Genomic DNA, 25,633 nt, shown 5'->3' with positions numbered 1-25,633 from the left:
CACCCACATTGTTTAGATAATTACTCTGTCTCTGCGTCCCCTTACTTTTATATATATTAAAATATTAAAATTCATATGGAGTAATGAAATGTATAAAAATGATTGAGATTAATTTTTTAAAAATTCATATATATATACACACAAAATGCATACAATATTGCAAAACCTCCCAATAGTATATTACTACATGCATAGGGTTTTAAAATGTATAATTTAGATTCAGGCTTCTATATTCTTTTCATTGTCAACACCAATGAACATAAAAAAATCGTGAATACGGACAATAATATGTTTGGTATGAATTTTTTTTTTGGAAGCCATGTTTGGTATGAATTTATTAATTATTTTGGTTATTAGTACGATGCACTCTCACGAAAAAGGAATAAAGGAATATGAGGTTCAATCACCTAACTATAAGAATTATACTTAATTCGGTCTATTTAATTTAAAATAAATACATCTCTTGTTCTGGACTTAAATTTTGCAATTTTTACATTTTGCTGATTTATATATTTTTACATGTCATTTCAGTTATTTGTTTCAAAGTTAGGTTGAAGTCAGTTGGTAGTAGTCAGAAGAGAGGGAATCTAGTGGGTGGGGAAGTTCCCGCACCGTCTTATCGCTCGGTTAATTCGATTTACTTAGATGTGTTGATTATGGAGCTAGTGTCTTGTAATATGCCTTTTGAAAATTTGAAGAAAATCCTAAACATGCCATGATATCCTTTAATAGGCCTTTTGAAGATTTGCAGATGCGAAGAAATCCAAGTAAATACACCCCTCATCCTACTGTACATGGAACTTGGAGAATGGAAATACAAAACACGATATTACATTTTTAAACAAAGAGAACAACGTAAATACAGTACAAACAACGCAAGGTAAATAAACTGAAGAAGTGCAGCTAGAGTTTGTCATAATCCTTACGAGATATTGATTTTTGCATCGAGTTTCTGAAAGTGGAGGCGTCCATTTTCTTGTTCCTGTCACTCAATATCGTAGAAATTGTCTTCACTATGTAGCGGCAAACATGAAAAACAACCACCAGTACCGCGATGACCATCAAGGCCAACCATGAATACAGTCCAACTCTAATTGTATAAAGTGTTCTGTTATTCTGATGATATTTCGGAGTGGTGGCTCTAACTGCAGCCTCATAGGCAAAAATCATGGCCGAAAGAGTTATCCACATCGCGCCGCGAATAGACCAAACGATGAGCTTCTGCTTCAGGCTCGCACCAGTGACATATATAAAGATTACACTTAGTGCAGCTATAAACGAGATGGTGTTAAATACCCAAAAGGTATTGCTCAGTGGCGCGAAGAAGTAGGCGAGAAGGGAGCTTCCGGGTGCAAGAAAATAACTAAAGTACCACGGGTCACTGACTGAATAACTTGCGGCATCCATTGAAGCAACGCCACCGGGAGGGCTAATAGCCGATGTGTAGGCCATTGCGGCTATCACAGATGCTGCTACCAGTAATGTCTCGTCTTTCGTTTCCATTTTGTCCTGAAAGATGGCGAATTTTTTTATTTTTTTGGCCGAATGTAACAGCTTGTTAAAGATGCCAGGTCCTGCTGGTGCTTCTTGGGTCTTTTTAGTACTAACTGAGACAAGAAGTTGCTTAATTTCCATGGCTTTTACATCTTTAAGCATCTCCTCTATTGTGTCCAAAGCCGTGTGACCTTTGTTATTCTTTACGTTCACCTCGGCTTCACTTCTAGTTGTGACCAGGTACTTAACTATCTGTGGGGGATAAAGTACATAAATTCAATTTATTACATCAAATAATTAGGAAAAAGGCGGCAAAAGTTACTATTTTTAAAACAAATGGGTCTCAATGTCAATTTTTAGAAAAATAGCCTCAGATGTCACTTCAAAACACAACTTCGTATTGTGTTGTGTTTTAATTTTTTGAGGGAACCACAACTTCAAGTTGTGTTTTCAGCTGAAAATCACAACTTCATCAAGTTGCGTTTTCAACTGAAACCACAACTTAAAGTTGTGTTTTAATATATTGAACACTACATGAAGTTGCGGTTTGAAGTGATATTTTGGGTTGTTTTTTCAAAAAGTTACAATAGAGACTTTTTTCTTGCTAAACAGTGACATTCGAGGCCTAACACCCTATTAGCACGAAAAAGAATTGTTCAGCTAAACACAGATTTTACCTGTATACGTCGTAAACCTGCAGCATAATGTAGAATAGTATTACCATCCTCATCTTTGACATCCGACAAATCAATGGGATTCTTGCCTAAAACAAGAATCAGAACATCCAAACGATTACACATAACACACATGTGCAATACTGCATCAAGTCCTTGATCATTAGACTTAGAGTTGGCTTTTATAAACTCCTCAACGCAATCGTATTGGCCATTCATCACAGCCAAATGGAGAGGGGTCCTTTCGTCCACATCAGGAACACTGCACATAGTCTCATTCTGTGCCAACAATAGTTTAACGATATTCGCGTATCCGTTTGCAGATGCCAAATGAAGAGCAGAACGACCTTGTGAATCAAACCGGTTCGCAAAGTCAGGCTTATGGGAGAGAAGAAATTCAGCAAATTCAGAGTGACCTAACATAGAAGCAAGATGCAAGGGTGTTTGGTTAAAGTAAGATGATATCGAAACTCGAGCAAGTGTGAGTTCATCTTCTCGTATCAGTGCTTCCAACATCCTTACGTCTCCTTTCAGACATGCATTGTACAGCTTCTTTTCGGCTTCGGAATCCATTCCTTGTATTTATCTGCATATGTTAATAATCAAGATTAATGTACTATGCGATACATATTTAGAAATAACTAAAAGTTTAAAGATTAAGATCTGTATTGTTACCTCTATGTATAAAGACGACAAGAGTACTAGTACTAATTAGTTTGATTTCTGATGCGTTACCATGATCCTCTGGGAAGAACACTTATAGAGAGCTACAGGTTTGAAAACGAATAAATTAGATTATTTTATTTTAGGTTTAATGAGTCAACTCCAGTAAACGTCAGTGCATGTTTGGCTGTAGCGTCTTCACAGCATCTTTTCCTGCCTATAAATCAGAATTAGCTTGGAGCATCTCGAACATGGAAACCATTAATTATAAAATGAGTTTCATACCAAAATAAAAAAATATTGACAATTTTTTGAAAATATCATAGGCTAATGTAGGAGACTACACATCATTTTATTTATATATTGAAATAATAATTATATATTATATTATAAAATATTAATATTATACTAATTTTAAATTATAGCCAATAAATATAGCCAATATCGAATCACAATGTCTTACACGTACGGCATATTTTAGAAATCTAATTTACCCGACTATTATAATCAATATCTTGTTGATGCCCTCTAGCTGAGAATCCTAATTTCTTTTAGTGATCAATTTTTTTAGAAAAATTTAATTTTAGAAACAGTATTTAAGATAACTTCAAAAATAATTTATAATATTTTATTCTATTATTAAAGACTTTTATATATAATAAATTATAAATGCTAAAAAATATTCAAATATATAATTTTACTTGTAAATAATTATTTTTATTGATACCGCTTCTTTAAAGTTCAAATTAAAGTTCAAGATCTGGATGTTATCTCCAAATTTAAATAAGTTCAGCTGGCTAACGTCGAGCCTGGAGAGTAGATAATTTTAAAGTTTAATTTCTGTTAAGTTTCTATCGTCCTCTTGGAACAACATTTATAGGTTTTCAAATTATATACTCCCTCCGTACATTTTAATTGTACCGGTCAAATTGAAACTGAAATTTATTAATATTTTATCAATTGAAAACATAAAAAAAAAATACCACCGGAAATAATTTTTAATATAATTTAAGATGTAATTTTCAATTTTTTAAAATAATGAAAAAATGACTTACAATTTTTGATCAGAACAACAAAAAAAGAAATATGACAACTAAAATGAGAAGCACGGAATATATATACAAGCTTTAAGTCAACTCCAGTAATGAATGGAGAATTTGTGGAATACAAACAACATGCGGGTGTTCTATTTTTTTTCAACAAGTGGTAATTATTAAGAAAACTACTCCCGCCAATAACAAATATTAACTTTTCCATTGTAAATTATATTTATAGTTGGTATTCCAATTATGAGGATCACTGACCAGTGACAACAGTATTGTTCTACCTGCTCAATTACATTTCTTTATTTGGACAAGTTGCTACAATAATTTAATACGATATTTCAACGCCAGTGATATGCATATATCTATGGGGCCGTTTGGCTGAGCTTAAAATAAGTGCTTCTTGGTTAAAATAAATAAGTGGAGTAGAAGTTAGAAGCCAGACAAGACTTATAAGTGATTAAAATGTTTGGCAAATAAGCAGAAGTCCTGAAACAAAAGCTAGCATTCCTAGCTTTTTATAAGTGCTTCTTGACTTATTACACAAACAGTACGAAATAAGTGCTTCCAACTTATAAGTGCTTCCAACTTATAAGTCCAGAAGTCGGCTTAAAAGCCGTAGCCAAACACCACCTATATATGATAGGAAGAATTAATATACTACAACAATAATTGGTCTGGTACAGAATTTTCTTATTTGTGTATTTCAAGAAGTTGGAGTTGAAAAGTCTACAAAGTAAAAATTAATTTTTGATGCATGCCTTCCACACTTTAATTTGATGCATGCCTTCAACACTTAAATTAGCTATAAATAAGGTCTTAGCTAGATTACTATATATATAGAGAGGGGAGGTTGTGTACAAACTAACGAAAACAAACCTTTTTTTTTTAATTTTTCATATTTTTTAATTATTAATTATATAAGATATTCATCTTGAAAATAATTGAAAATATATCATTATTTTATTAGAAAACATATAAACAAACTATACGTTCAACACATATATAATTTGTGTTCAACATTATTTAACGTATTTTGTTGAACATCCGTTAATATTATGTTGGAGAAGTAAATAAATTAATTTTCAATATAAAAATTAAGTTAAACGTATTATATAACCAATATTTATGTTTCTTGATCCTAAACAAATCTCGAACCTAGTTACAAATCTGTTGAATATAATGCACGATTTATTTATGCGTTATTTTTAGATATTGTAATATTTTTCTAATAATTTTCCATATAGAAACTTTCTGTAATTAAGGATTAACATGTTGGGAGAATAAAAAACTTAAAAAAAAGAATTTGTAAATTTTAACTTAAAGTGTGTGTATTATGATCAAATAGTTGATCCTTATATCAATTGTTAGGTTGTGAGGACGAGTGACAACAATGTTCTGCCTGCTCAGTTTTCTTTATTTGGTCAAGTTGTTACCTGTATCAAATTGGATATAAAATTTTGTATAACATAACATACTATTATCAATTGAGATGAAATATTTTAATGGATATTCCCTCCGTCCCCCTCAATTATTTACATCGGAAGGGGACACCGAGACCAAGGCAATGTATGAAAAATGAGTAAAGTTAGATGAAAAGTGAGTAAAATGGTGGGACCTATCAATATTTAATAATAAATTTGAGATAGTGGAGGAAAGTAGTGGGTGAAATAATAGTTTTTATTGTTAAATATGAGATAGTAGGGGAAGATAGTGGGTGTAATGATGGGAAAAACTTACTATTTATAATAACGTAAAAAAATGGGAGGGATATCCCAAAAAGAGGGATAGAGGGAGTACTATTTATGTGAATTTATGAGTTATTTTGATCAAAACTTAATACATATCATTTTTACTAAAAATTTATATTTGATTCTGAGCATGAAATATTTTTTAAATTTAATAAGATATTTTAACGCCAGTGGCTGTATAATAGGAAGAATATACTACAACAATAATTGTTCCAGTGCGTAAGTGTTGATCTTATTTATGTATTTCATTTACTCAATTGGATGCATGTATGCAAGAAATGAGGAAGACAGACAACAATGTTCTACCTGCCTGTATTTCTTTATTCAACAAGTTTCAAGAAAAGTCAGTGAAATACAAATTCTAACATTTTTCGGTAGTAGCTACAGAAGTCGTTTTTTGCACACTACTGAAACGGTGAGCAGCAAACCCAGACTACCCTAGAAATACACAAGAAACATGTTGAACAATATATAGCTAGTGTTATTATTTTCTTAATAAAAAAATAACTGGAATATTATTATATTATATTTACTAATCGGGTGTTAAATACTTGTCCATTATTGATTGTTGAGTGGTCAACCTAACTTAACTTTAATTCAAATTTCCATATTTTATATAAATATTAAAAGTTTAAGAAATTATACTGCTAAAAGGAATACATAATCATCTATTATTTTAAAATTTGATTTCCATGTAAATTTGAAATTTTTTTAGAATAGTTTTTAAATTTTAGTTAAAACCTAGTCCATGATTTGGAATTTAAAATGTTATTTTCAGATAAATCTGAAATTTTATCAAAATTTTTTATAAAAAAAATTAGTTAAAATCTTGTCAATCACTTGACATTCAAAAACAACTAATATGAAAGAGAGGAAGTATGTGTGCTCTTTATTAATAAATAAAATCCTTTTCGAGTGAAATATCAGATGTAGAAAAATTTTGTTTACGCTGTATAATTTTTATTTAATAATACTTATTATGAAATTATTATGAAATACTTCTATATTGGCAACCTTTTATAATATCACGATTATTCCAATAACAGAATTACAACGCTAATAAAATTATGTTTGAATTTTTAAAATTCAAAACATTTAATTTATAAAATATATCAAAAAAATTCTATCATAATTAAAAATTTACATAAAAAAAAAGAAATCAGTTAATATTATTTCACAACAGTCTTACACGAACTATCCCATCACAACTGGAAAATATGGAAGCACTTGAATCTTTAGATTTGTCTTCCAATCAGTTGACCGGTGGCATTTCTGGTCAGTTGACTAGTTTGACATATCTGGAAGCCTTGAACCTTTGGGAAAACCATCTCACTGGACCAATTCCACAGAAAGGGCAATTCAGCACTGAACAGCTCTTACCTAGGCAACTCAGCCTTTGTGGATCTCCATTAATGACAAAGAAATGTAAAAACACAGTCCCACCACCACCAGAAATCAATAATGATGATGAAAATGGTGCAGATAATGGATTTTATTGGCAAGTTAACTTGTCATAATGGGCTATGCATGTGTGTTGGAAATTAACGTATTGAATTCTAGAAGATTCTGCAGTATTCTAAGATTCATGTACTAGTATTGATGTCCATAATATTCAATTACTAGTATAATGTTGAACTCTTAGTTGTAACCATCAGCGAGAGAGAGCATCACCAAAAAAGAGCTTTGTATAACAGAATGAAAAATTAATACAAGTAACTAATGTGAGATAAAAGTGCCACAATATACACAAGCAATTGCCGTCGTAAGTTGAGGCATTGAGAAGATGCGTCGTAAATTATCGATGATTTCCTAATTACTAGCTGAGCTGTATGACAGGTACAGGTGGAATATAATTCACATTGGTATATAAAGTTAAGAAATTGAGATCACACCTCAAATCATGTCAATTGAAATTCAAAGTTTAAAATGAAATACATATTCCAAACGCAATCTTAAAGTAATTGAAATAATACATCACGCGGAGCAGATTACTGTAAAGCAAGGTGTTTTTTTTTTTACACGCATTCACTAAAATTCTCAAACACAGTCAACACAAATCCCCGAACTGATAATACAACCTGATTGGGAAATAAAATGAACTAAACAACTAGTTATTTTATTTTCAGATTGCTTAACAAACAGATTATAAATATTCTTGACAATAAAAATAATTACAAAGGTTTTTCCAGAGCAATTCAGTCGACACCCAACAATCTTGAAAATAGTAGCGTCACAATTGGCATGCGCACATAAAAAATAGGTGATAGTCCTCTGTTAATAACCGTCAGTTACACAAACTAATCCCAGAGGTACAGAGATGTCCCCATATAATGAACAATCTTTCGTTGTGCAAGATGAGCTTTTGCGATAATCACCACCGTTTCAGATTCAAAGTTGGCTTTCCAGATATCTCGATACACCAATTCAATCATTATCAACGGACAAAATAACAAAATTAAACACACCAAAACATATTAAAACACACCAACCACTCCAAAAGGAGAGACACAAACCACTCCACAAGAAGAGACATAAACACCCAAAAGGATGGATGCAAGAATCAAAAATCCCACCTAAAAGATGAAGATTATTGAAAATTATTGAAGCGAAAAAAAAAAAAAAAAAACAAGAGAGGAAGAATAAGGTCTTATGATGACAATGGTTTTTAGGTTAAGTGTATGGAGGTAAGGAGTAGAGGGGGAGAGGATGCGGCAGCTGAGGAGAAAAATGGGAGAAAGAGGAGTCGACTCTCGTTAGGGTTATTTTTGTAAAGCAAGGTGTTACTTAAAAATAAACTCCAACATTAAATATTTTTTTCAGACAATATCAGGATTTGGGCTCTGGAGGCAGCGGCAGCTTCCCTGGTATTTATATTCCTCTTAGCCCTTTTCTTTCCCACCACATGGCGGATTGAACGACAAATTAGAACGAAAAAGGACAGGGAAATGAATCCTATCCATATAAATAGTCCCAGCTCGACTGCAACAAATGTGTCATCATTCAATTTATCATCATTACTTTTTGGGGTTGTGGCTTTTACTGCATAAACATAGGCGAAAGTCATTGATGAGAGAGTGATCCACACGGCCGCGCGAATAAGCCACAGAAAAATTGGTCTTTTCAGAGCTGCACCGCTTACAAAGATAAAGATCACACTTAGAGAAGCCAAAAAAGCGGTGGTGTTGAATATCCAAAAGTCATTGCTGATTTCGGGATCAAATAGGGCTAGAAGGGAATATGCAGGTCCAAAATAATATGATTTTTTGAAAGGGGAAATTGAGTCTCTCGTTTCTTCTGCAGCGTCCATTCCAGCCATACCTCCTGGAGGGCTAATAGCTGCTTGGTAAGCCATCGCGGCTACTACAGTTGCTGCTACCAATAATGACTCGTCTCTCTTTTCCTTCTTCTCTTGAAAGATAGTGAAGTTTTTAACCTGCTTCCACATCATTCTCAGCTTGCTTTCTCCTGCTTCCCCGTCATAATCAGCTGCTACTCCGTCATGTACCCTTGGGTTATTGCTCGTGGTTACTGCTTTCTTAATTTCTTTAGCATTCAGAGCACCAGCTGAGATAAGGAGCTCCTTTATTTCCATGGTTTTCACATCTTTAGGCATCTGCTCAACTACGTCTAAAGCTGTGAAACCATGTTTATTCACAACATTCACGTCCATTTCTTCACCCCGACTTCACCAGGTACTTTATTATCTAGATCCATAAAACCATTATAAGTACTGCATATTCATTACATCCGTAATATATTAACATGAAGGGTGATCATGTTCCTCTTAGAACTCTTAGGCTAAGAACCCTTGGAACCCTTAGCCTTATTTCTAATATTAATTAGGGTTCTGCAGTGCAAAAAATGTCGTGTTTATGTATTATATTTTGAAATTTTTTTAAACACACTCAACAATGCAAAAAACATATATTTGGATTTAGATCCTGAAAATCTATTTAAAATTTAGGGTTCTACAACAAAATTTTAATTAGTGATTTTATGTTTCTATTTTAAGGATGGGTTCTCTCTTAGCACGACCCTTAACATGAAAGTTAATTCACATGAGCATGACAACGTATGCTTGAAGCCGCTAAGGTAACAAAAATTCCAATCCAAGACAATTGATTTTTATGTAGTTTAATTTGCCTTTTATAAAATAAATATACAAAGAGTATAATTTACCTGTGTCCGTCTCAAAGCTGCAGCAGAATGTACAATAGTTTCTCCATTTTGATCTTTCATGTTAATCATATCATGGTAATAGTTCGATTCTAATATAGGAATGAGAACATTCAAACGATTATAAAAAACGCACAACTGCAATGCTGTCCCTTCTTGATGATTCATGGTTGAGTTCTATTAACCTGTTGACAGACTCATGTTGACCATTCATTATAGCCAAATGGAGTGGCGTCCTTCCATCCTCATCACAAACTCGGCACATATTCTGATCATACTCTAACAAGACTTGGACAATATCTGGATGTCCATTTGCAGATGCCAAATATAGAGGAGACCGGCCTTGTGAATCTAACCTGCTTGCAAAGCCACGCTTAAAAGAAAGAAGAGATTTAGCAAATTCAAAGTGACCTAAAATAGAAGCTAAATGCAAAGGTGTTTGGTTGGAGCAAGAAGATATGGATATTCGAGAAAGAGTGAGTTCATCGTCTCTCATCAGTGCCTCCAACGTCTCTACATCTCCTTTCAAACATGCATGGTACAGCTTCTTCTCCATCACCTCAAATTCCATGCCTTGGATCTCTCTGAATAAAAAAAATATGAGTAATTCTGAGAATAAGATTAAAATACTTACCAGAATTGCATACTATTTAATTAGACAAATTTTTTTAAATATAATTAGCAATATAAATACAACAATAAGAAACTGAATTTCAAAGTTCCAGATCGAATGATCAGAACCTGTTAACTTCAGCCAAGAGTGGAGCTCAGTTATACAGAAGCTAATTAATTATCAGGTGTCTTCATCAATCCTCTTGGCAACACTTATATAAGGGTTTTTTAGGACAAAGAAACATAGAATTTGTTCATTCGTAGGTTCTTTTCCTTTTTCTTTCCTAAGAAGCAAAAGATAAACAAGGTCAAAAGAGAAGCTAGTGGTAACATCCTTTGAGATTTTACCTTTAATAAAAACATAATTTAACTTATCTTTAGATTTAATCTTCATTATCATTCCAGAACTTAATTATATTAATCAAAATTTAGGAGCACATTACTCTCTAAACTAATGAAAAGCAAAAGATGCTGTAATAAGGTTTTCGGCTGCAGTAGAGTTGCAAAATTCCATGACTCCATCAATCACTACAACAGATTTAGCATCACACAACGGTTTTTGCCCGTTGTCTGAGACCACGGAAAACCGTGGTCTATCGAGACGCCGTCTGATGTGCGTATCAGACAACGGTGCGCACCGTTGTGTGTGATAGTGCTGAACATGATGGTTTACGTTGAAAAAATTGTTGTGCAACACCCAGAACCAACAACGTTTTCTATTAAACGTGGTGTTGTTAATAATCCTTCTTAACAATAGTTGCTTTCAGAAATAATGTTGTTAGAGAGGCAATCCACAACAGTTTTAGTTTCTCCATACTGGTTTAATCCAGATTCGCATCTAGCAATATGTGTCATTCAAGCTACTGCATAAAATAACTGAGCTAAAGTAATGGAATTTATTTCCCTAATCATGTTTAAGTAGCTTTTTCTGCATTTAAAAAGCAGCAGATGTAGATTATGCTACAATTAAGCATCCAAAACTCTTTTATGAATTGTACTACACTCCTCATGTATAGCATCTTGAAAGTTGTCGCACAATAGCTAGCATCGATCCCCATTTAAGAACCCTAAAGACAGTTGCAAAAATATATAAACCCTAAAAGCAGTCATTGTTGGGGGATTACTTTTTTGATATTATTCTCCAAAATTTAGTGGAACACAGGTGGAAGCACCAGTTATTATCTTATTCTACCATTTTATCCTTACAATAGTAACATCGGTTCTATAGTTTCTTTGTGTTAAAACTATGGAGATTTGGATCTTTCCCCGTAAAGATGAAGAATTTGAGATAATTTGTTCTTTAGATTGTGCAATACAGTTTGATCTAAATTAGATACTACAAATTAAGGATAATAAGTGGATCGATTGCAGAATAAAAATGAAAGATACAATTTATATCATATAGAAAGGCAAGGAACCTAGCTAGATAGAGTAAGTGGTTCAAATGTGAAGTGGACTCAGATAGCAAATCAGTTATTTGTATCAGATGATATCAGTGTTCGGGGTTCTGAAGAAAGTGGCAGCTTCCCTGATATCCTTCTTCCTGGTAGCCCTTTTATTTCTCACTACGTAGCGGACTGAGCGATAAACAAGAACTAAGAACGAAAGCAGAATCAAACCGGTCCATACGTATTGTGCTATGAATAGTGCATAAATTGTATGGCTCTGCTTGTATCCTCCAGAAGTGGCTTGAACTGCACATGTATAGGCCACGGTCATTGAGGTAAGAGTCATCCACATGGCCGCCCTTATAAGCCAAATAAAAATCCTTCGTTTCAGTTTTGCGCCACTGATATATAAAAATGTCACACTCAGTGAAGCCGTGAACGAGATGGTGTTAGATATCCAAAATATGTTACTCAATTTTGGGTGAAAGTACGCTAGAAAGGACTCGGCAGGTCCAAGATCATATGTTTTAGAACGAAGTGAATTTTCCGAGGCATCCAATCCAGCGACACCACCTGGAGGGCTAATAGCTGCTTGGTAAGCCATGGCAGCTATCAAAGTTGCTGCTACCAGTATCGAATCGTCTATCTTTTCCTTTTTATTTTGAAAGATGGAAGTTTTCACCTTCTGCCACATCTTAGCTGGCTTGAAATTGCTGTCACTTGCTACTGCTGATACTTCCTCTGTTTTATTTTCAGCTCCAGATGCGCGGCCTACCCTTGGAGCCTGGAGACCGTTCGTTTTTGCTGCTTCTTTAATTTCTTTGGTTCTGGATCTACTGGCTGAGAAAAGAAGCTCCTTGATTTCCATAGTGTTCACATCTTTAGGCATTTGGTCTATTATGTCAAAAGCTGTGAGGCCATTTTTATTTACTGAATTCACGTCCACTTTACTTCTACTCGTGATCAGGTATTTTATTATCTGAGGCCAGAAAACCGTGCATTGGAAATGAATATTAACACTCGGACCATAACAAATCTTGCATTACACACTCCAAGAGATTTTAACATTGAAAACTTATATCAAATAAAGTTAATTAATTCACCTGCATTCGTCTTAAAGCTGCTGCAGAGTGTAGAATAGTGTTGCCATTGGCATCTTTAATGTTTGGCAAATCGTGGTCGTTCAATTCTAACAAACGAACGAGAAGATTCAAACGATTATACATAACACACAAATGCAGTACCGTCCCTTCTTCACCACATGATCCGGAAGTCACTTTTATCAGCTCCATAACAGAGTCATGTTGACCATTCATTACAGCCAAATGAAGGGGAGTCCTTCCATCCTCATCACGAACTTGGCACATTTCCTGATCGTACTCTAACAATAGTTTAACGATATTTGCATATCCATTTGCTGATGCCACATGAAGAGGAGAACGATCCTGTGAATCTGACCTGCTAGCAAAGTCAGGCTTATAAAAAAGAAGAGATTTGGCAAATTCGAAGTGACCTAACATGGAAGCTAAATGCAGGGGTGTTTGGTTAAAGCAAGAAGATATTGAAAGTCTAGCAAGAGTGAGTTCATCTTCTCTCATCAGTGCCTCCAATTCCTTCACATCGCCTTTCACGCATGCATCGTAAAGCTTCTTCTCCATCGCCTCAACTTTTATATCCTGTATTTATCTGCATATAAATATATTAATTACTTGTGAGTAGGGTTTTGGTACTAATTGGAAATTCATTTCATTTTGAGAACAACTTCGTGAGAGGGAGATGGAACAGGATGGAGGAAGAGAGGAAGAGTGAGGGAGGGAGGGAGGGGGCGAGGGAGAGAGAGATAGAGATAGAGAGAGAGAGAGGGAGGGGGGGAGGGAGGGAGGGGGAGGGAGGGAGAGAAAAGAGACGGAGAGAGAGAGAGGGAGGGAGGGAGAGAAAAGAGAGGGAGAGAGAGAGAGAGAGAGGGAGGGAGGGAGAGAAAAGAGAGGGAGAGAGAGAGAGGGAGAGGGGGAGAGAGAGAGAGAGAGAGAGGGGAGAGAGAGAGAGGGAGAGCGCGAGAGAGAGAGGAGGGGGAGGAGAGAGAGAGGTCTAGCATGCTAAAATCAAAACATAATTAGCAATATTGAGATGGATTTGGGTACCTGTTAGTTGATACTTGATAGACGAATTGAGCTGAGTAGGGTAGGAGGTTATACTTTTTCTACTTCCTTGCATTTTCTTGCTGGCACATTTATATGGTTTTCAGAATCAAGCTTCTGCATTTTTGTTTAAAGATGTTTTGTCTCACATAATCTTAAACAAGTAAAAGTAAAAGTAAAAGATACTGATTTAGCAAAAAAAAAAAAAAAAGTAAAAGATACTGATTACATATGTAGTAATACCACTTATGTCGGGTGCTTTGGAGATGATTTGCCTCACTGTTACGAAAACTCAGGTTTTGCAAATCACAATTATCTGTAAAGCAAGAAAAGCCGTTGAACAACTGAACAAAGTATCTGTAGAGCAAGTGAAGATGTTCTAAGCGAGAATTGTTTTACACTGACAGTACTGATGTTCTAATATTTCTATTTTCTTTACTCTACAAAGGACAGTCAAGATCAAGAAACAAACAGCCACTGCTTCGACAAAATTAACATGATTACAAAAGACAGTTATCTCTCTTTGGTGGAGCTTAAAATTATGAATTACGACTTAAACTGACTGGGTCGCGCTCAAGAGAGAAGCCGTCCTTAAAATAGAACCATAGAACCACTAAGGTTAACCCTAAATTTTAAATAGATTTTTAGGATCTAAATCCAAATATATGTTTTTTTCATGTTTTTTCATTGTTGTATGTGTTCAAATATAATTTTAAAATATAATACATAGATATTGACATTTTTTTGCATGTGAAGGTTCTGCTGCAAAACTCTAACTAATACTTAAGTTCGGCCGCAGAACCCTACTTATAAGGCAAGGGTTCTATGGTTCTCTCTAATGGTTCTCTCTTGACCCTAAATTGACTTAATGTGATAAGTCGAGCTTTTAAAATGTTTGTTTTATAATTTTGACTTATTAATGAATTATAATTTATAATTTATAATTTAATAATTAAAATTAAAGTGATTTATAAGTTATGGGTAATTTTATTTAAAAAAATTAGGTCACTCAAAAAATACAAACGAACTACCGACTTTAAATCAGTTGTGACTTTAAGTCGGAGTTTCTCGATTATTACACAAACACACATTTTTCAGCTTAAAGTCAGAAACCACTTTAACCTTTGGCTTATAGCCACACAAACAGGATCTCTTAATTTCATAATACTCTCAAAAACGATCCAAAATTATTAAATTTTAGACAAAATTTGGCCATCGATTTAAAGAAAGTAAGAAACATTACCACAACTGATAGATAACTTGTCAAGATCTCATTCCCAATAATGCAGTTTCGTCAGGTCTGGATCATAGAAATTTTTATAATCACTTGCACAGAAATGAGCAATTAGTCCACATTCTTCCTACTTTAAATCCACACTCATACTGCTTTAAACCACATTAGCATCTGACAAGATGTGACATTTAAGCTGCTGCATAAACATTTATTTTCCTGATCTTGTTAAACTGAGTTTTTGGACCTTTTAAAAGAAGCCCTTTGTTGACAATATGCTACAAACTACTCATAAATCTCTTTTATTCACAGCTCCCCGCCGAGTAGTTACTTGAAAATAATTTAATTAATTAATTATTAGTTGTGTTTATTTGTATCTATTCTATCTCATCTTGATATGCTTAAATGAATATAATCTAATGATCATGTATAAGTAAACATATACGCTATTGAAACACACTGCACAATACATTATCTACATATTTTCGTCTGTTTTTAATTTGATTTTTTTCGTCAATCGTTAAACTTTTTCTGAAATTTGATTTCAATATATTTTCTCCATCTACCAACCATCAATGTGCATACCATATATGTTAACTTTGACGCGATTTAGTAAAAAATTATTTGAGTTTGTAGTTTGTATTTTTAGTTTGATCATTAACCATAAATCAAACACCCTAATTTTCCTGTGGCATCTATTGAAGCAACACCGCCCGGAGGGCTAATAGCTGCTTGGTAAGCCATTGCAGCTATATATATATATATATATATATATGAGTAGTGCTAGGTGCACATAATTGTGTGCAGAAAATTTGTACATAATGATGTGGCAGGTGATGTGGTGAATTATAATTGGGGTGGTTGGTGTAAATGCAGGGGGGCCATCCAATTAGATACCACCACAAGTCATTATGTACATGTTTTTGTACACAATTATGTGCACCAAGCATTTTCCTATATATATTTCACTTGCAGTTGCTGCTACCAATAAAGGATCATCTCTTTTTTCCTTTTTCTCTTGAAAGATAGTAAAGTTTCTCACCATATTCCACATCTTCCTCACCAACTTAATTTTAGAACATTTATTCCTGGTAAACAAGTCTTCATAGAAGCTTCAAAGTCTTTAAAGCACCAGTTAGTCCATATACACCAAGTCTACTCACTTTCGTATGCCCAAATATGCACCAAGTCTGAACACCCAAGTCGACAAATTTAATCTCCTCACTTTCAAGTCTTCTCAATCACTTATTAAATTTGGTTCCTGCAACATGCTTTTCAAGTCTTGCAAAGAAAATATGCCCCAAAATATTAGAAGTGATTATTTTTGACGGACTACATTTATGTACTTTTATAGTGGGCTAATTATTAATCAGAGAAAAAGAAAAAAATTATGATGTCCAATAATTAGAAAGTTAGCAGAAGTAAATTGTCCCATATAGATCTGGCTTTTGACTCATGAGTACTTAAAAAGCTAATTTTATTAGAAAAGCAGGTGAGAAAGGAATCATTAGGTTTCCACACTCATCTAGTAGCCGATCTGCACTAACATGCTAGCTATAAACTTCTTCATTTGGTTTCGAGACAGAGCACATATATACTAATTCATATAGACATTTACCATATAATTCATATAGTTGTGTGCAATATTTTACGATGAATTTGAGGAGAAACATGGTTCACTTTCGAAACTCTAATGACCTTATTGTTGTTGTTTTCTTTCTCTCATTGCTTCCATTGACCCTCACGGAAAGATCTACAAGAAGGCAAGAAGAAGGCGAAGCTCTAGTGAAATGGAAGAGTAGCATGTCTCGGTCTACTTTCCTCGAATCCTGGTCACTCATTAATCTCACTAATCTTTGTAACTGGACTGGCATTATTTGTAACTCTGCAGGTTCTGTCAGTGAGATTGATCTTGCAGAAAATCAACTCATGGCATCGCTTGGTCAGTTCCGTTTCAGTACATTTCCAGAACTCAAGCGTTTCAACATCGCATACAACAACTTCACTGGTCCAATTCCACCAAATATTGAAGATTTGACAGAGCTGGTATACCTCAATTTAAGCCACAATAATCTCAGAGGTTCTGTTCCTTACCAGGTTAGTCGTCTTCAGAGGTTGCACACCTTGGACCTGTCATATAATCACTTAGAAGCTCCAAACTGGTCTAATTTTTCCCCCATGCCATTTTTGAAGAGCCTCAATCTTAGTCAGAATAATCTTCTCTCGGGATTCCCAGAATTCATATCCAATAGTCATAACCTGACTTACCTTGATCTTTCATATAATATGTTAACAGGTGATCTGGTGCCTGAATTTAACAATTTGCATAATCTTGAATACCTAAATTTTGGTAACAATAGTTTCAGGGGGCCGATTCCACCACATATATTCAAGTGTACCAAATTGAGAGTTCTTTGCCTAGCAAAAAATAACCTTTCAAGTGTTATTCCTGATGATATTAGCACGCTCCATGGTCTGGAAGAACTTCAATTATTTTCTAATTTTTTTGAAGGACCTATCCCTTCTTCTCTAGGTCTACTTGGTGAGCTTCGAATCCTAGACCTTGGAGATAACTATTTCAATGGCAGCATTCCTTCTGAGCTGGGGCTCTTGACAAAGCTTAATCAATTACATCTATATACCAATAATCTTAGTGGCAATATTCCTTCAGAATTGTCGCTCCTCACACAACTCAAAGAATTGTTTCTTGATTCCAATTATCTTACTGGTAATATTCCATTTGATATCGGAAATCTGAAGCAACTGAAAGCACTTCTTCTTGATGAAAATCAATTGACCGGATCACTTCCAGAGACCATCTCTAATCTCACTGATCTAATTTATCTTACCCTGGATCATAATAGGTTTTCTGGCAGTATTTCTAGTGACTTCCTGAAAAACTCTAGATCCTTGTCGCTCATTGATTTATCATGGAACAACTTTTCAGGGAACATTTTCAAGAAATTTTATGTTCAGCCGAATCTTGATTGCATTAATTTAAGTGGAAACCATTTTACAGGTCTGCTTGTCTCTTTATATCTTCCTTTTTTCGTAGCAAGCAACTTAACTTAATAATTTTCAGTAGTTTGATTACTTCAAATTTATTATTTCTCATGCCTTTTAAGTTTTGACAGGTGAGATTCCAGCAGTTATTTGCAATGCCACATCCCTGAAGATTCTTGACCTGTCCGATAATAGATTCAGTGGTGCACTTCCACGTTGTTTGGGAAATATGGTAGGAACACTAAATTCCATTAATGTTGGTAGAAATCAATTTCGAGGAACTATACCAACAAATTTCTCCAGGAGCTGTCACCTGAAAGTTTTAAACATGTATGGCAATCACTTCGAAGGGCCTTTGTCCCTAGCATTGGCAGACTGTAAGCGGTTAAAAGTTCTTGACATTGGACATAACGCTATAAGCGGTGCCTTTCCTTTGTGGCTAGTTACTCTTGGAGAGCTCGAAGTCCTTGTCTTAAGATCAAACAGAGTAAATGGTACAGTAAGTCTCAGAAATATAGCACATCCGTTCCCCAAGATACGGGTCCTAGATCTTTCCCACAATGAACTCACTGGCAATTTGCCAATTCACTATTTTGATAATATGAAAGCAGGTGATGATAAGGATGATTATTACAATTTACCAATGCAATTATTTTACTATCATCCTGCATCTGTCTCTCTAAATGTAAAAGGAAAGGAGTACGAAGTGGGAAGCCTTCTTCATATTTACACAGTCATTGATCTCTCATGCAACAGATTTCAAGGCAAAGTTCCAAAGGTCACCGGGGAGCTTAGATGGCTTGCATTGCTTAATCTATCTTATAATAGTCTTACGGGACTTGTTCCATCAGTTCTGGGAAATATGGAAGCGCTCCAATCTCTAGATTTATCGTCGAATCAATTGACAGGTAGAATTCCTCATCAGTTAACTAGTTTGACATTTCTCTCTACCTTGAACCTCTCTGAAAACCATCTTACCGGAGAAATTCCTAGAAAAGGACAATTCAGCACTTTTACGAATAGTTCTTACCTAGGCAACTCTGCGTTGTGTGGATCTCCTTTGACAAAGAAATGCATGCATACATCGCCACTGCCACAAGGTATCCAGAATGATGATGAAGATGAGAATTATTATAGATTCTTTTGGGAAGTGATCGTGATGGGATATTCATGTGGATTGATATGCGGATTTTCTACTGGTTACATCATCTTCACCATAGGAAGCCTAGATGCATGGTTTGTCAGATACATTAATAAAGCACTGGAGCTACGGGTGTAAACGAGCCGAGCCGAGTCGAATACTGCCAGGCTCGGCTCGAGCTCGACTGAAAAGTTCGGGGCTCGAGCTCGAATTCGAGTTCGACCGAGCCTATAATTTCAAGTTCGAAACTCGGCTCGTAAATAGTTCGGTAGGCTCGAGTTCGGCTCGAAAGCTCGAATCGAGTCACCAAATATTGACAAAAACTCGAAATATGATTGGTTCGACTCGAGTTCGATTCGATTAAATATATAAATTATAAATAAAATATTAAATATATTTGTAAAAATATATTTATAATAAAAAAATAAAAAAATAATAGAGGCTCGATAAGGCTCGCGAACCTTACGAGCCGAGTAATTTGAAGCTCGAGTTCGGCTCGGTAAAACATCCAAATAGCTCGAGCTCGAGCTCGGCTCGATTATTACCGAATCAAATTCGAATATTTTATGAGCCGAACTCGAGTAGCTCACGAATAGTTTGGTTTGTTTACACCCCTAACTGGAGCTGAGCTTGTGGAGAAGATTCATGAAGCCAATCAACTTCAAAAAAATGCTATTGTAGGTTTGGAATATATTTTTGTGGTGTTCTGTTTAGCTTTAGTATGTACTCCCTCGTCCTAATTCTTTTGTCTTGTTTGACTTTTTATGGTATTGACCAAACTTACGTATACACATGAGTCGACTATCACTCACAATACATATCATTTGACAAACTTACGTGTACACATGATCATTCGACTATCAATTTCTTTGAGACAGCAAGATAAAAAACTTACAACATCGAGATTCGAACAGAACACAAATTACATAGAGGCTAGGTTACTAGTGATCATAAAACAAAATACAAACCGGGCATATAAAGCAAGATAAAACAAAGAGCTAGGGTTCGGATTGAAATTTACTAGACATTATTATTATGACTTGGAGTCGAAACAGTGGAGGCGATCTCGATTGTATTTATCTTGTTCGTCGTGGCCATCTTTTTTTTCATAACTTTTCCTCAAAATGTAGCGGCCACAGCGATAAAGAACAGCCACAATGGCAATGAGCCATCCAAGAATACAATCTGACTCTGACCGAATAAAGTGTTCCGGCATTCTGGTTATACTTCGGAGTGGTGGCTCTCACCGCCGCTTCGTAGGCAATAATCATAGCCGAGAGAGTCACCCACATCGCAGCACGAATTAGCCAAACAAACAGCTTCTGCTTCAGACTCGCGCCAGTCACATAAATGAAGATCACACTTAGAGCAGCCATAAACGAGATCGTATTAGCCCTCCAAAACGCGTTACTCAGTGGCGCGTAGAAGTAGGCCAGGAGGGAACTTCCGGGTGACAGATAGTAGCCTGCATACCAGGGATCATCGCTGGAATAAGTTGTGGCGTCGATTCCAGCGACGCCTCCCGGAGGGCTTATGGCGGATGTGTAAGCCATGGCAGCTATTACAGTCGCGGCAATCAGCAGTGTCTCGTCTCTGTGCTCCAATTTTTGTTGGAAGATGGTGTAGTTTTTGAACTTGTTCCACATTGTTAACGGCTTCTCGAAGATGCTGTCGGTTCTTGCTGGCGCTGCTGTAATCTTGTTGGGGCTCGGAGACTGTAACAGCCCGTGGACTATGAGCCACCATTCTTCAGAGGCTGCACAGAAGAAGAAGTTAATTATTCATGGACCAAGAATCCTCTGGAAATGGTATTAGCTCTTAAGGTGAGGGAAAAGATACAGGACTAGAGGAGTACATAATCCTTCATATTTCTATTCATATGGTAATCAAGTGTTTCTTGGTACCTTGTACAGGTTAGAAGTGTACTGGATCATTGTGAGGATGATAATGATGATGTCAGCTTGGGGGCCGATTCTGTTGAAGGAGATGCAAGTGACTTGGAAACTGAGGTGAACCATATGTAATTAGGTTTTCCTAGTCTTAACTATATGTAATTATTAGAAACTTAATGAAGCTTGGTAACACGGTATAATTTGTAATTCCTTTCAGACCATAGATGAAGGCCAGTATGTGGTTGGACTAGTAGGTAAGCTGCATGTCAGCATCTTTGTGTTTGTAGTATTGAATTAATATTTTAAATTGTAATGCCAAAGCTATTTCTTGCACACAAAGAAAGGGTTCAAAAAAATCAATCAACAATTGATGATGGTACACAGCATTCCACAAAAAATTGTAGAACACCACTGGCATCAATATATGGATGTAATAAAGTAATTTAACAGGCTGTACTTGCTCAATTGCAGATGACACTCAGGATCCAATTGAAGATGAAGAGCAATTTCGTCGAGTAAAGGAGTGGATTAGTTCTCACCACCTTGGCACTGTCGAGCTTAAATATGTTCTCTCAAACTTCTCTGACATATCAGTGGTATAGACTCACTTACTCTTGATGTTGATTATCATTAATTTTACATTAATTGGTTCGCTGCAGAAATCTTGCCAAACCAAGATTACAGTTCACTTATAATTCTCACTGCCCTTAATTGCAGGTGCTTATTGAAGGTACATGGAAGTATTAATAAGCATACAAAGTTGTAAGAAAATGGCATCTACCCTGTTACTATATCCTGGAGATTTGACCATCCTATTTCATTATGACTGGTTTCAGAAGTTATGGACAAGCTGGTAAAGGAGGACACTCTCACGAAAAGTGGAACAAACACCTACATCATTAATATGCTGAAGGTGTTTTCTCTAACTTATATAATCTATGATTCTATAATATTTTAATTGCACAGTGTTTTGATATTAACTGGTCTCCTTGTCAAACATCTTCCGCTGCAGATTGATAAATCTGGTGAAACCCCTCAACTACCTATGGACGTAATGGCTCTGATATTAACTGATCTCCTTGTCAAAAATCTTCTAAGCTTGAAGGTGGTGTTTAAAGAGTGGTGCTCAGTTATTTCAAGCGAGAAATTTGTAAATGCTCACTTGAAGAGAAGCCTCGAGAGAACTGTCATAGTCCATGACTACGACGAGAACTTTGTGGATCGCAATTCAGTTGCACTTCTCGACACTTCTTCACCACAACAATTTTCCCGTCTTGAATTTCCATACGAAGCAACTCGCTCATTTTTCAGGCCACAAGCTGAAGTTGTAGGTTCTTCAAGAGGCATCGTTTGTGTCTCTGTAGTAAATTTAAGAAATTTATACATGTTTCTAGAACCTTATCTTTATCTCTGGAACCCAACCACTAAACAATCAAGCCCATCCCTGTCCCTACAATAGACGCCATGTTAATGACGCATTTGCACTTGATTCTTTTACTGAGGATTTTAATATTGTTAGGGTTGGATATGGGTAGATAACACAATTGTTGAGATTTACTCAGCCAATTCCAATACCTGGCATGTGGCTGAAGGAAATATTTTTTCTCTACCAGCATATAGGTTTTGTGTAGATGGCATGTTGTGCTTTGTTGGCCGGAATTGTATTTTTGCCTTCGATTTGAATAGAGAGCTTTAATTGGTCCTATCAAATACCCTTCTCTTGGATACGGTGATTGCAAAACCGTTACATGCTTGGATCAGCCTCATGTGACATTCCTTTACTGTCAAGAATTTGATTACAAGGCTACTGTTCACATCTGCACACGGGGAAGTTGAGCCATCTTGGGTTCCGACATATAGTATTGATATATCTGGCATGACCGATATTAATAGTTATTTTATATTTGCCGACCACTGTCGTAACTTGTTGTTGGTGCGTGATGGTAGAAGCTGGTATTGGCGTGACGATTCTCGTGTTACTGGTAATTACAGGCTCCCACTCTCAGTGGCGGATCCAAGTCCGAAAGTAAGGGAGGTCGTATATAATATTTTGTAACGATAATTAATCAAAAATGAACACAAAAAAATTATTATTCATATTTTCTAATTCTTTACCGTTTCACAACATAAATAAGTAATTTCCATCTTGATTAGAATGGTGGATACCAAAATGATAACATAGAAAACAAAATTTTAATATTCATATTATGTTATTTTTTACCGTTGCACGACATTGTGTAATAATATAATATTAATCACAAAAATTTAGGGGGTCGACTGACCCCTCTTGCCCCTATCAGGATCCGCCTCTGCCCACTCTCCAAATACCTGGGGCAAGTCTTCAAGTACACGCAGAGCCTAGTGTCAATACCAGGATTCAAACAAGTGACCTGGGATATTCGTGAATTAATCGAAGAAGTCGAAGATGGAATTGAAGATGAAGGTGGAGTCAGTTATGCTTTCTCTCCGTTTGCAGTGAGTTGCTTATTCGTACCTTTTTTTCAGTTATATGTTTTATTCGTTTCAACATTGTTACACCCTCCCACTTTTTTTTTGTGTTGTTTGACTTTTTATGGTCAAATTGATTAAAGTTTGACTAAAAATTACATATATTAAACAAATAAATAAAATTAGAGGTAATTGCATATCGCACCCCCTAACTATCGTTCAAAAAAGATATTGTACCCACACTTTGAGAAACTCAACTCGCACTCCCTGTCTTTACATTTCAAAAATGATACGCACCCTCCTCCGTTAAATTCCGTTAACTTCCGTTAAAATACTCCTTTTGTCTCAATTTACATGTCCCTTTTGCTTTCGGAGAAGTCAAATTGACTAATTTTTGACCAACTATTAGAAAATATTTATTTATTATCTTAGGAAATAAAAAGTTACATATTAAAATAGACTAGATTTACTTTTTGATGATATTTTTTTTAAATTGTTGTTTAATTAAGCAACCCAAATGCAAGCTTTCCTTACTCATATTTGGTCGAGGTGGACAAGATTTAGGGATTAGGATCAAAAATAAAAATTACCTTTTTTATTTTCAGATATATTGGAAAAAAGTTTTATAATCTGATTTTGTTTCAGATTATTTATGGAATATAGTAGTTTGAAAATTCTAATCTGATTTTGTTTCAGATTATTTAATTATGGGAAAGAGTAACACACAAGTCTGCACCTATAAATACTCAAACACAACCTCCTCTCTCTCAATGCCACAACCCTACCTCTCTCTCGTGATAGTTCTCTTGCACGATTTCTAACTCGGTGATTTGAAAAATATCAAAAATTAGAACTACCTTTTTTAGTTTTGAGTATATTGGAAGCAAGTTTCAGAATCTGATTTTGTTTCAGATTATTTATGGAATATAGTAGTTTGAAAATTTTAATCTGATTTTGCTTCAAATTATTTAGTTATTGGAAAGAGTAACACACAAGTCTCACTTAAAAATACTCCTATAGATTGTAGGGTTTTTAATCATCTAAACACAAGTTCCTCTCTCTCAATACCAAAACCCGACCTCTCTCTGTTCGTAGTTCTCTTGCTCGATTTCTGACTTGGTGGTGCCGTTTTTCTATAACAGTAATTGAAGGTTGTTTATACAGTATTAAAAATTAAGGGTTGTTGCAAGTAAAGATAGTTATACACCGCTATGTGGGAGTCGAAAAGTCCAAAGACGGGAAAAGAATATAGTGTTGAGATGATATTGATGGATGATATCAATAAATTAATTATTAGTGATGTATGTTTGTCGGGAAAAGATGTTTTGTCTCACATAATCATAAACAAGTAAAAGTAAAAGTAATACCACTTGTGTCGGGTGCTTTGAAGATAATTTTCCTCACTGTTACGAAAACTCAGGTTTTGCAAATCACAATCATCTGTAAAGCAAGAAAAGCCGTTGAACAACTGAACAAAGTATCTGTAGAGCAAGTGAAGATGTTCTATTACTTATTTTTTTACTCCACAAAGGACAGTCAAGATCAAGAAACAAACAGCCACTGCTTCGACCAAATTAATATGAATATTACACAATACAGTTATCTCTGTATTTGACTGAACTTAAAATTGTGAATTATGACTTAAAGTGACTTAATGTGATAAGTTGAACGTTTAAAAATATTAATGACTAAAGTCTGTGTGTTGAATTATAAGTTAATTAACTAAAAACTCTTGTTCAGGATAATTTCGCTCAAGAACATGCATATGGCACATTATATAAAAATCGTGAAATATTTAATGATATCATCATTTTTTTGAGTTTTTAATGACATCGTATATTATTCATTAGTAATTGTTGGCACACCCAAAGATCGATATATGCATGAATACACAAACTTGCTCTTATATATGTGAAGAATATCGAAGGAAATTTCTCTCAATGTTCAATTTAGAGAACTAAATGCATGAAGATTTCCAT

At 35.1% G+C, this 25,633-nt stretch overlaps 4 protein-coding genes across 5 annotated transcripts; 1 reads left to right on the top strand and 3 right to left on the bottom strand.

Annotated features, from left to right (window-relative positions):
* Positions 1–725: 725 nt before the first annotated feature.
* On the bottom strand, positions 726–2,984 carry LOC108211707 (ankyrin repeat-containing protein BDA1-like). The gene is made up of 3 exons (XM_017383381.2): positions 2,844–2,984; positions 2,172–2,754; positions 726–1,746 (listed from the first exon to the last, which is right to left on the bottom strand). The coding sequence occupies exons 2-3, from the start codon at positions 2,739–2,741 to the stop codon at positions 904–906; spliced, it is 1,413 nt and encodes a 470-aa protein (XP_017238870.1). The 5' UTR covers positions 2,742–2,754; positions 2,844–2,984; the 3' UTR covers positions 726–903.
* Positions 2,985–8,428: 5,444 nt separating this feature from the next.
* Positions 8,429–9,295, bottom strand: LOC108212930 (uncharacterized). Its single transcript, XM_017384642.1, has one exon. It carries the CDS (start codon positions 9,293–9,295, stop codon positions 8,429–8,431), a length of 867 nt encoding a protein of 288 aa, XP_017240131.1.
* Positions 9,296–11,755: 2,460 nt separating this feature from the next.
* On the bottom strand, positions 11,756–14,408 carry LOC108211706 (ankyrin repeat-containing protein BDA1-like). Of its 2 annotated transcripts, none has more exons than XM_017383380.2 (4): positions 14,183–14,408; positions 13,943–14,056; positions 12,905–13,487; positions 11,756–12,780 (listed from the first exon to the last, which is right to left on the bottom strand). In XM_017383380.2, the coding sequence occupies exons 3-4, from the start codon at positions 13,457–13,459 to the stop codon at positions 11,896–11,898; spliced, it is 1,440 nt and encodes a 479-aa protein (XP_017238869.1). In that variant the 5' UTR covers positions 13,460–13,487; positions 13,943–14,056; positions 14,183–14,408; the 3' UTR covers positions 11,756–11,895. The 2 variants fall into 2 exon arrangements, with proteins under 2 accessions (XP_017238869.1, XP_063946313.1); XM_064090243.1 differs by having other exon boundaries at positions 13,943–14,022.
* Positions 14,409–16,659: 2,251 nt separating this feature from the next.
* On the top strand, positions 16,660–20,103 carry LOC108211747 (receptor-like protein 9DC3). Its single transcript, XM_017383426.2, has 2 exons — positions 16,660–18,189; positions 18,305–20,103. The coding sequence occupies exons 1-2, from the start codon at positions 16,824–16,826 to the stop codon at positions 19,450–19,452; spliced, it is 2,514 nt and encodes an 837-aa protein (XP_017238915.1). The 5' UTR covers positions 16,660–16,823; the 3' UTR covers positions 19,453–20,103.
* The last annotated feature ends 5,530 nt before the right edge of the window (positions 20,104–25,633 follow it).

This window comes from Daucus carota, chromosome 3 (assembly GCF_001625215.2).
Source record: "Daucus carota subsp. sativus chromosome 3, DH1 v3.0, whole genome shotgun sequence".
Classification (NCBI taxonomy): Eukaryota; Viridiplantae; Streptophyta; class Magnoliopsida; order Apiales; family Apiaceae; genus Daucus; species Daucus carota.
This window is presented reverse-complemented; position numbering and strand designations above follow the sequence as displayed.

What these genes read in the sequence shown, in the direction of transcription:
- LOC108212930 (XM_017384642.1), bottom strand. Translation starts at nt 9,295, where the DNA reads ATGGACGTGAATGTTGTGAATAAACATGGTTTCACAGCTTTAGACGTA.
- LOC108211747 (XM_017383426.2), top strand. Translation starts at nt 16,824, where the DNA reads ATGAATTTGAGGAGAAACATGGTTCACTTTCGAAACTCTAATGACCTT. An exon ending in AAGTGGAAACCATTTTACAG is followed by an intron (nt 18,190 to 18,304) that starts GTCTGCTTGTCT and finishes AAGTTTTGACAG; the next exon opens with GTGAGATTCCAGCAGTTATT.
- LOC108211706 (XM_017383380.2), bottom strand. Translation starts at nt 13,459, where the DNA reads ATGGAGAAGAAGCTTTACGATGCATGCGTGAAAGGCGATGTGAAGGAA. An exon ending in CAGCTTTAAGACGAATGCAG is followed by an intron (nt 12,781 to 12,904) that starts GTGAATTAATTA and finishes TTCTGGCCTCAG; the next exon opens with ATAATAAAATACCTGATCAC.
- LOC108211707 (XM_017383381.2), bottom strand. Translation starts at nt 2,741, where the DNA reads ATGGATTCCGAAGCCGAAAAGAAGCTGTACAATGCATGTCTGAAAGGA. An exon ending in CAGGTTTACGACGTATACAG is followed by an intron (nt 1,747 to 2,171) that starts GTAAAATCTGTG and finishes TATCCCCCACAG; the next exon opens with ATAGTTAAGTACCTGGTCAC.